This window comes from Cariama cristata, unplaced genomic scaffold (assembly GCF_000690535.1).
Source record: "Cariama cristata isolate BGI_N322 unplaced genomic scaffold, ASM69053v1 scaffold19298, whole genome shotgun sequence".
NCBI lineage: Eukaryota > Metazoa > Chordata > Aves > Cariamiformes > Cariamidae > Cariama > Cariama cristata.
This window is the reverse complement of record NW_009630835.1, coordinates 35,086-46,800: the sequence shown is the minus strand read 5'-3', so window position 1 is coordinate 46,800 and position 11,715 is coordinate 35,086. Positions and strand designations below refer to the sequence as shown.

Genomic DNA, 11,715 nt, shown 5'->3' with positions numbered 1-11,715 from the left:
CCCCCCGCCACACTGACTGGAAGCCAAAAAATTGTCAGGTCTGACAAAGAAAAAGTCTTGCTGGGCATCCTGACTTTCTGTGTGCATCACCTGAGCTTGCAAACCCTACAGCTCAGTGGCTTGCTTGCCTGATTCTCTCCTACCCCATGAATCTCAGGTAGGTGGTAAGCCCAAAGTCTAAATGGGCTTTGCACACCCTCTTTAAAATACCTATTACACGAGTTTAAAAAAAACCCTAAGCAACAGTATGTATCTTTTGTAAATTGTTTAAAAAATGTCTCCCTTTTTAGAAGAGCTGTCAAGATGACAGGTGAAGACAGGCATTTACGGTACGACGGGGTTGCCATATCCTTTTAAAACAGAGCTCACAAATTCTTGGCATTTGGTTATCCTTCCCACAACCCTGAACAGGCAACGGTAAACCAGTAAGTACTAAATATTATCCAGTAAGCCCCCATTTCAAGAACTTTTCAAAGTAACTGACAGAACTGCAGAGGAAGGGAGATAAGCATTATCCGTGCTTACAGGTAGGAAGCCCGGTAGGTTTATGGTCTGGAAAGCAAAGACTGTTGTAAAACTTGCATTAAATATTTTATGACCTTAAAAAGACAGTTTCCCTCCCCACTTACTTCTCCAGCTCTAGCTGGGTCTTGAGCTTCTTCTTTGCTCCCATGGTGAGGGATTCAAACTTATTCAGATCTTCCTCAGTAAGACTCAGAAACTTGTAAAGAAAAAACATGTGCTTAGTTTTACAGCCTGAAATATTCTTATTTACATTTTCAGTAAAGATCAATTCTGAAAGGCAACTTTAAAGCCATTTTTTTAACATATGTTAATTCAGAGAAACTCTCTACTCCAGTTTTAAATTACATCATCAGTGTAGAATAAAAGTGCGGGGGACTGGCATGAAAGAAAGAACATCTGTACATTAAATTTAATTAGTTGTGTGCTTACATTAACTAGTCACAATAAAGATGAAGTAATTCATGTACACATTAAAATAGAACTTTGTGCTATAAATGAGTTTAAGGATCTGTTTCCTCTTTAAAAATCACTCTAGTTTTCCTGGTTGTGTCATTTAACACAGAAATCAACGTGCAGTCATCTCATCAGTTTAATTGGAAAATATACTCCAAAAATAAATTTTATAATAAAATATAGACATAGAATATGAAAATCAAGTATATACATTTATAATGTAATGTAATGAAAAGTAAAGCCAGCAAAGTATGCATGATACATGCTTTTTTAAAACACACTAGAATACGCACAGTTTTGCTACTTTATTAAAGAAAAAAACACTATATATTTCCCCTCACATAACAAAGAAAATCAAATCAGAAGACTCTGGTAACAGATTCCAATTAAATACCTACAACATACTATAACCAGCACAAAGCCATCCCAGTTTCGACCTGCCTCAACCCAAGCACCGAGTCCACTGGAGGGCGATCGAGGATAAAAGACAGTAAGAGGGCATGAATTTTACAGATGGAGCTGGGGAAATGCGGTGTAAATATTCTATTTAGATAAAATCCAGCACACATAGGTTATCATTTGTGACTCTCACTACACAAACACATAAGCGATTATTTTTCCACCAGAACTTAATGCAGAAAACAAAAACCTCACATTCACTTGCAGGTATGTGCACATGCTAACGTTCATGTCAGAAGTCCCTGTGAATCTATTTTTTAAAGTAAGGATAACCAAATATTTTTGGAGAAAAATCAATCAAGAAGCAGAAATTAAAAACCCAACAAATTTTACTTATCTATTGCACATCAAAGGGATGAACAGGGAGCCAAAGCAGAGCTTCTAAGACAGCATGTGAGTTGGATCTTAAAGCATTCAGTGAAGAATTCTGAAACAGGCAGCAGCTGTTGAACAGCCCAGGCCCCGGACACAGCACGGATCAAAAATAGAAAGTAGGTTTTCATCAAAATATTATTGCTTCAAGAGAGTGCAAACCTTCACAGCATTTGCCAATGACTTCTGCAATTCTCAACGCAGATGTCTGCAGCCTCTCTCTCCACACTAGAGAATATAAGGATGATTTAAAAGCTGGCTCCCTTCTCTTAATCTACTGTCCTACCTTCTCCATTGTGAGCTGTTTGAAGACAGGATAGTATTTGTGCAACCGCAGTTTCCTGAGCCAGTCTAAGATCCCGTTTTGCTCCTGTGTCTGAGGGGTCTGTGGACTGGAAGACATTAACATGGGTGAAGAAGAGGTGTCCATCTGGGTGCGATAGGCCAGCGATGAGCCGGTACCTCCTGCGTGGGAACAGTGGGGTAGTGCAACGGGAGCAGCAGCCGAGTGCTGAACGTGATTCTGAGAAGACTGAATGCCAGCCACTCCACATATAGGTCTGCAAAATAGCAACAGAATTTGATTTAGCACATTCAATCTGTGTCACCCAGAGTTCAGCTACTACGGCCATACAAATCTACCACTTCCACGATTTCTGGTAAAACCTGCACTGTTTGATCCAAGTTACAGATTTGTAACAGTGCAGTTTATGGCAAATAGTAAGCCTTATCTTCATCTTATGCAAGCCTTATCTTCATCTTAAGCAGAGGTTTCCTTCTGTAATCACAGATAATGTATGTTCTACCACCTCTCTGTGATTTAAAAAAGGTTTGGAGGGAAGGGCCGTGGTTCAGCTTTGCATTATTAAAAAGAAGAAAAGAAGCCCAAATATAATCGTGTGGAAATTTTTTTTACATATGGAAGTGGCAAAATAACCCACAATATTGCTCCCTGGCGGGTTCTGGTTTTTGTTGGAGAACATGAAAATTGCCTCCTAAGAGAGTAAGTTCTGAGTTTGTTAAATCCTAACAAAGGACAAGAGAATTTCTTTCCTTCTTTTCCCAAGGCTGACTTCTACCTCCCTTGGAAGAGGTTTCCTTTCTCCCTCTGAAAGAAAAACCCCCGCTGTACAAGGAAACATTCAAATATACCACAGAGAGAAAAAACCCTTTCAGAGATGCTCTAGTCTCCCTTTGCCCACAGAGACTTATACTAGGGATGACCAGATATGTGCCTACAATTCAGATGATCATTATTCCTTTTGAGTATGTGATTGAGACCATTACAACTTAGGCAGTAAGCAGCGGATCACAAAGAAATCATCCATCAGCCACAGCTCAACATTGAAGTGTTGATGTCAACTAGTAGTTACAGGCTTAACCATTTTGAGAAATGCTGCTTAGAATGTGTGTTCGTAGGTTTTAGCGCCAGCAGGAACACTGCAATCGTCTGATCTCATCTCCCAGATAACACTGGTCAAAAGGTTTCATGGAATCACAGAATCGTTATGGTTGGAAGAGACCTCAAAGATCATCAAGTCCAACCGTATACCTAACGCCACCATGCCCACTAAACCATGTCTCGAAGCGCCACATCTAAATGTTGTTTGTAGACCTCCAGGGATGGTGAGTCCACCACCTCCCTGAGGAGCCTGTTCCAATGCTTAACGACTCTTACAGTGAAGAAATTCTTCCTAATATCCAACCTGAACCTCCCCTGGCGCAACTTGAGACCGTTTCCCTAAATTCTTCCCCAAACATACACACTTCTTAGGACAAGAGAGCCACTGCTGATTTCATAAGCACCAATCATGAAGGTTGTCACAATGTTAGAAAGTCTGGTCCCATGGTAATTTAAATCCTTTATTTTTGAAGCTGAAGTTGAATTCTATCTTCCGTTTCCAGTAATTATCTTATATTTTGACTTGCAAACTGTTACCTAAGCTGTTGTCTTTCTGATTAACTCGCTGCAAAACTTTTCTTCAAGCCATTACCTATACTGAGCTCTTGCAGTTATTATTATATGTTCTCTTAAGGCATATAAAGAATGAACAAATGACAATACCAGGAATGCTAGCAGTACCTTACAGCAATATTCTCACCGTTTGTCTGTTTTGGGCAGACTACGCACTAAGGCTAGGATTTCTTAAAATCTACAGATGAATATGAAAATGTAGATGCAAATAAATCGCCAAGGGGAGACAGATAAATACCTATGTAATGGGGTTTTACAACTAACCAGAACAAATGTAAACAAAATAAATATTTCACCTTCCAGATGTTCCCAGCGTAGTTCCTACTTTATAAAGGGAGGGGTTGCCAGGATCTAAAAACAGGGAACAGAAGTTACAAATGGCATCAGTTTATGAAATGTACATCAGTACAAAAAATTAGTTTTTCAACTTTATTTAAACTTACTTGAACTCTGAAGTTGCTGTGAAGGAGATGAAGTGCTGAAGAACTTTCTAACATGGTCGTTTTTCACCACATGGGAAGGTAATGGTGCCAAATACCTGCATGTTCATCGAAAGCAAGCAAACGCCCCCAGTCTGTTATATTTGATTTGCAGTGGCCTATGCAATCATGATTGTAGACTGTATATGAAATTTTTTAATTGAATTTGAAATTTTGAAACTAAAACATAAAAGACCTTTCAAATTAATAACACCATGCATTTTTGAATCAAAGCAGACTTGAAAAGTATGCATATTCTTATCCTTAATACTACTTAAACACGTTACTGTTGTGTTGTTTTCACGCTGTTTTGTGTTTCAGTAAAGATGCTTAATTTGGGAACACTGAACACCTGTAAGGCAGAAAATGTTCAAATATAAACTTGAACATTTCCTTTCAAATTCATGAACCTGAAGACCATAAAATATAGATATATCTGTTATTTAATTTTCTCCTCTTTGAGATAAACAGCAGATGCAGAGTCTGGCAGTGTGGGGAAAAAGGCTGTAAAACTTAAGTCACATTTCTCCCTGGTATTGCTGTGCCTCTTTTGAGGGAAAAAATGGCAAAATCCTAAAACTTCGTCACATGTAAAGTGTGTTCTATCAACACGATTAAACTTCTCATTGTAATGCAAACTCAACTGCCTTTGCCAAATCCTCTACGATTTGAAAACACCGAAAATTGCTTAAAAATGCGAGCATTTTGACCATATCTTTGTCATTTTTAAAAAGTCTTCGAGTAAAAAAATAATTCAACTATACACACACACACAAATGTGCTCTCCACCTTGAAAAATCACAGTTCGTTTCCTGAATTTTTCAAATATGCAGCACTTAAACAGAACAGCTTCTTTCTCTGCTCCAAAGATAAAACCGTTGCTGTGTAAACGCAGATTGCTGCTCCATTAACCCAGATTTGTAGAGACTGTTGCTAGCTAAACAGCAGCAACAGCAACATGCATTCTCTCTTACCCTCCCTAATTCTCGTCAGTAGGCTGTGATCCTCAAAGCACAGAAGGGATGGTTTGAAATGTTAATGCTGTTTGCCATGAAAAATAATCTAGGTATGCACCTGCTGGCTCTGACTATGGAAAAACAATATCCACTGTGGCTCTGCCAACGGTGGACAAAAGTCTGTCTTGACTTAGGGCAAAAAAGGTGTTTAGCAGAAGCTCTAACAAAAGTTAATTAGTATTTTAACACGTCATTTAATACTTTGCATAGATACAGACAGTAGTAGCTGAGAATAATTTAAGTCCCTCAAATTTTCCTAGCAAAACTATTTCAGTATTTAGAAAGAGAGAACTGCTGTGACCTGCCACAGATGATGATTTTTAAAAGAGTGTTTTAGATTAGATAAGGGCCAGGTGATTTGTGATAATGTGAGGAGGTACTATGTAAGGCTTCAAAAATTTCTTAGCCGTCATGGCTTCCAAAAATTTAATGGCTGTGATATATACATACATACCTACTTTTTTTTAATTAAAGTAAAATAAACACCACGACAACCTAGAAGAACTGAGACAACAAAAAACTCTGTGAAAGGGTAGGGGGGAAAAAAAATCCCACAACCCATCCCTCAACACAGAAGGATGACTATTCAGGCAGCTATTTTCTCCTGGGTTTTGGGGTCGTTTTTTAAAAGCAGTTTTGGCTATTTTTTGAGCCCAAACCAAGCTTCTGCAAAGCCAATGATCCTCTGTTTGTTTTTAACAAGGAATGAGGAAATGTCAGTTCTCCAGGAAGCTTAATACAGAATATTATTACCATCTGTATTTCTGAAGAAAGAATTCCTGAAAAATTCTTATGCACTGGAATTAGTAGAAGATCAAGAAATCTTTTTTAGCATCAGGCTCTAATTTCTTGAAGTAATTTAGAATATGAACATAGTATTTTTATTTCCTGTTTTTTCTTCCACTTGGTGGGAAAAAAGCCAAGTGTCAAGATAAAAAAATCACCACAACAAAAAACTCAGCATACCTAAGGTCCGATTCCAGGTCCATGTGGTTCCGTTCTAGGTAAAATGAATCTGGACCAGCTAGGCAAGGAATGAATTTCTCCAAGTTTTCTTCTGGATACAGCTGAGATAGCTAAAAGTGGAGGATATTACAAATAATAAGTGAAAAGAAGACTTGTTACTCATATGAGATTCAAGGCACAGCAATTTATAAGTCAAACATTTTATGAAATTCAGTCTGCCTGTATTATCTCAGTACATTTTGAAAAATGTCATGGAACAAAATTACATACAGGGACAAAACATCTCTCCGTTTTCAAGTATTTTTCATATCACCTTTACCTTTGAAATAAATTCAGTCACTTCACTGGAAGATTTGGTTACCAACGACACTGAAGAATCAGACCACAGGACCTTAGGAAGTAAAAAGTATTCAGTTTAGTAACTAATAGACAGGGATTAAGTTTGGTTCCAAAAGATCAATAATTGGTATCAAATGTCCCCCACAGTCTGCAAGAAAGTTTGTAACATGTGACATCAATAAGGAAAAACTTTTTCTATGCACAAGTAACTATTATTCAGTCCTCCCTTGCTGCCTGATTCTTGCTGTTATTATACTTAACTATTCCGAATGCTTAAAAAAGCACTTTATAGTTTACACAGCCATTGCACACTGCAGACATCCAGTATTAAGCAACAGACTACTAAGTAATGGAAATTTTTTTTTCTTATTATTGTTAAAGAAAACAGCTGGTTTGTAGAATCGGATGTACAATATGAACAACTCACCACAGCACAACAGTGCCTATTTATAATTAATCAACTCCATATGCCATGCAAAGTTGAAGATGGCAGCAAATCACCCCACTGCAAAAAAAGGCAAAACCTTAGAAATGAAACCTGCAGTTACTGCTCTAGCTACGCTCTTTAGACACCATCTTGTATATGCCCTAGAAAAAGGAAATAGTTCAGTATCTCTTCCCATACGCTTTCTGCATTAAGTCATTACATTCTTAGATACAGAGGCATTTATTGGTTGGTAGATGTTTTGTTTAACTGAGCCACAAGTCAGGATTTCTTGGCACGAAGAACATCGGCGTGAGAGTGGCCAACGATAAATCCCTTCAGACTTAAGATGTCTATTCAAGGCGTTTGGAAGGCATATGGATCTTCGGCAGTTCCATAGGGGAAGAAGCTGGGTTTATGTGTTTTAAGAATCAGGAGGCCATCTTCTCACATGACACTAGTTTCAATGACAACTGAAAACATACACAAAGTTTTTCCAGTCATCAAAATGCTGCCAAAAAGACTGGTGAGAGGAGAGTATTTCAAAATATATTACATAATGGAGGAATTTCCTCTCTGCAGAGCTGTTACACAAAAAGTAACGGGGAAAAAAAAGAAAATAAGAAAGAAAACTTAAGCAGTTTCTGGTTTTACAAAGCCTGTGGGGTTTTTTGTTTGTTTTTTTCTTTTAAAGTTTGTGCATGAGAAATTTCAGAAAATATAGGAGAAATTTCTCTTTCTTTCTAGTTTTGTAATAACCTGACATTTGTTATGACCTACATTTTGCTAACTTGTTGTAATTTTCAATACTTATAAAACAATAATATGAACCGTAAATGCAGGGAACGATAGCATTGTGAAGCGATGCTGAAAACACTGAACTGCTCTATCTATTGACCTTCTATTCCCAAGCTACTAAACAAAACATTTAATAGTTGGGTTTCTAACCCAGCAAAAAGCAATATATTAGCTCAGCTAAACTATGTACTGTTCGTTCTGTTACAAGCTGCCAACTGGTAAAAGTAATTTCTGGTATTTATAGAAAAAATTATAAAAGGAAAAGATGTTTCACAAGACACTAATATGTAACTGGAGTCCAGACAACTGCATACTTCATAAAGATTTTTAAAATCCCTTGAAAAAATCCCTTCTAATATTGATGACATTTGGAGCAATCATGGGATTCAGAAAATTCAGAACATTATCCACGAATCAAGTCACGCAGAGGTTAACGCTGTCGACATCGCAAGAAGATGCCGAACTGATGCTGTATCTTGGGTGGTAGTTTTAAAGAATAACTTTTTCTTTTTGGTAGAAGTTGTAGATCATTGAAATTCTACTGCCCATTTTCTTTCGGGTTCTCCTTTTCTCACCGACTGTTTGGCTGCATTGCCTCATTAAGCAAACCAAAGACATTTTCTGGGCTTTGCATTCTGTATTTTGGAATATGTTGTTCCAACTAGATGGGAGAAAAGCACTTTTTCATTCTTCCTCGCCAGCACCCAGAATCCAGTCTCTTCTATTAACACAAGGTTTCACAGAATGAAGTCATTGCTCTGCAGAAATTGTCAGCAACGACCGAACCTCCAAAAGCTGCGTAAAAACAGGGGGAAGCCGCTTCTCCTAGCAGCTTGTGGCTAACCACCCTCATTCCAAAGAAACTATTCTCACTTCCAGTTTGAATTAGTCTGGCTTCAATTTTCAGACAACAGTTCCTGTTATGCCTTTTTCTGCTAGATTAATGCCCCCTTTACTGTAAAATATTTTCTTCCCTTTGAAAACATTTTTATATGATACTGAAAGTTATCTTTCAGTCAAGTTCTTTTAAGTCTCTCGCTATATGGCATTCTCCTCAAGCCTTGAATAATTTCCATAGCTATTTTCTGTATTCTTCAACACCCCTTGGAAAACCAGTAACGCCTGAACCATATGCCACAGTCTCAGACTCCCCTCAGTGCTGAATGCAAAGATAAACGACCATCCCACCTCTTTTCCCATATGTGCAGCAGTGCTCTAAGAGTCTAAATTCTCATTTGTCCAGATTAAGACTTAAATTCTTTCCAGCTTCTGCATTCCAGCACATAGATAACCATTCGGCAAGTGTGGCATGATATTTTCCCCTAAATATATACTTTGCCACAACTTGCTGCATTAGAGGAAATATTTTTTTTGGCCTGTGTCCCACTTACCAGACAAACTCTGCATCATCCACAAATGTTCATCAACAGCGATTTATCACTACTTCCAAATAATTGATTAAAAAATATGACGACCATCTATCCCAGATGAGCGCCACTAGACCAATTTCTGGGATCTAACAACAAAGTCTGAGAATTTCTTTAACTCCTCCTTAAATATGATCCTCCCTTCTTTCACAGTAAAAAAAACCCAATCACCAAAACTTACCTCAAAGGAATATTCAACGTTTCTTTCATTCTTCTTGTGTGCCAGTCCCTTTAATTCCACTTTTTCAACACTCACTACGAAAAAGCAAAGAGATAAAAAGAATGAGGAGGATATTCTTAAATGCATGCAAAAGTGATGACTCTTCAGTAGCGCCAGGACTTGCTTTGAGAGCATCCCACGAACTTGCGGTGGTGCTTCAGGTGCACAGCTTGGGCTTGCCTCATTTGGCAAACAGGAAGGTTGATACCACTGCTCCGCGATGCTTTAAATTCTAGCCTTAACAAGGCTTCATTTCAACCAGTACCCAAACAATACACTAAATTCTTTATTTCCTCATGGCCTTATCGTATCACTCATCGGTGTAATAACAGACTGCTGCACAAACATGCGTAGATTTATCTTAGTAACATCAAGTTGCAAATACCATCCCTCCGAGGGAAAACTGGCACACAGAGAAATGAAGATGGGCAAAAGCCTCCATGTTTTCAGGGGCTGATTTTGCACGGAGTTCAGTGTGTTTTTACCACTGTGTTGAGATCATGACTCCTCCTTGACTGAAGTTTCACAGAAAATTTCAGCCTCAATTACGGCAATTCAAGTAAGTTGTAAGTAAAAACAGGATCTTACTGTGGAAAGCGTTGAAAAACAGTACAGGTCACTACTTCCATCTCTACTTATGATATGCAGCCTTTAAAGACACGATCTTACGCATCAGATATTGATACGCTAAATTCTTGGAGACTCTCACTTCCCGAGACACACAGATCAGAAATCTCACCATGCTAAACTTTATGAAGATTATTCTACTGATTTTCTATTTCTCTTGCAAATTTCTCCTGCCTTTTGACTGCACGCGTGGGGATACACACACAGATTTTTTCTTATAAAAAGCCAATTTACATTGGCTTAAAAATTCAAAGGCAATTATACTAAACCAAAGTCACTAGAATTTTCCTCCAAGCAACAGGTGCTTGAAGGGTTGCATGCTGTGTATATTGTGTTTTTACTTCGTGGTTCTAAAAAGCAAAAACCAGAGCCCTACCATTTTGTTTCTGGGGAATCACCATTTACAAGATGTTTACCTCTTTTCAAGACTATTTATACACTATATTACCTGTATGACTCAAACCTATGTTTATCACGTGTAACTTCCTCATAACATAACTGCATGACAAAACAGTTCCAATGCAAAAGTCACAGCAACAACATTACAACAGACAACCTGTTTCATAAGGCTCACATCTCCCTATTCCTTACCATCAGACTGCAGCCAAAGCCACCCTATTACTTGTCTGGAGCTTGATTTTCCTCTACCTTAAAACAATCATGACCTGAAGCCTTTATCGTGGCCATTTAAAATTTTTTGCTGTGTCCTGTTCATTTAAAAATATTACAACCTAGATCTTGGCCATTTTAAAGACCTCCTCTTTGGGTCTTATTTATTTGCAGTAAAAATTTTTAGAACTGGCAAGTTTTAAATAGATCTACAGGTGTTTGTGCCTGTCTTTAAAATACGGAATGAACATTCCTTTTATGATCATCTCAACCCTTCCTTCTCCATGTAATTCCCAATTACAATAACATAAATCTCTGAGCTTATGAATAATGTCAATTCATTACTTACTCCTTTCTCCTGCATATTATGCTTTTTGTAGAGACTTGTTCCTCTTAAAGTTTTCAATGGATTCCTCTCACGCTTCTGAAATGATTTTACAGGACTACCACGCTGTTACACCACATGCTGAGCACCACGGGAATAAATCTTCTGCATGCCAGATATTGATGAGCTATCTAGACAGTATGTAGTGGCATGAAGATTTAAACATGCACATGGTTTGGAGGTTTTCTTGCCATTTTATCTACCTCAGTACATTTCTTTAAGAGAATTCAGGGCACCCTTAATTGTGATCACAGTTAAAACATACTGAATATTGATTGGAATGATACGTACTTCAGAATTATAATTAGGAAGAACTTATAAAGTAGATATTGAGGGGAGTATTACCATACTGTAGGTGAAACAGCTGAAGGATGAGCAAATAACTTGTAGAAAGCCTAGTGTCAGCTGCTGCAACATCTGTTTTTGTTGTAGGATGAAGCAAGCCGGAAAGACAGAGCAAGTGTTACTTAACATTTGTCATTTATAGCAAACCCAGCAGCTAATGATAACTGTTCTTATCATTGGCGTTTCTACAGTATTCAAGTACCATCTCTTCTATCTATTCAATATTCCTCTACAGTAATTCAAGCAAAATAAGATTACCTATCAATATAAAATAAAGCTATTTCTGTTTTACTACG

The 11,715-nt window shown here is 37.8% G+C and overlaps 1 protein-coding gene across 1 annotated transcript in view; it reads right to left on the bottom strand.

The window, feature by feature from the left end:
• ZCCHC14 (zinc finger, CCHC domain containing 14) overlaps positions 1-11,715 on the bottom strand; it is a 51,568-nt gene that overhangs the window by 5,124 nt on the left and 34,729 nt on the right. The window contains exons 3-9 of the mRNA XM_009705728.1: positions 9,415-9,488; positions 6,565-6,636; positions 6,246-6,355; positions 4,228-4,322; positions 4,081-4,135; positions 2,096-2,369; positions 630-721 (exon numbers count right to left, since the gene is read on the bottom strand). Of these exons, the coding sequence (XP_009704030.1) occupies positions 630-721; positions 2,096-2,369; positions 4,081-4,135; positions 4,228-4,322; positions 6,246-6,355; positions 6,565-6,636; positions 9,415-9,488 (772 nt within the window). The remainder of the gene's footprint in view (positions 1-629; positions 722-2,095; positions 2,370-4,080; positions 4,136-4,227; positions 4,323-6,245; positions 6,356-6,564; positions 6,637-9,414; positions 9,489-11,715) is intronic.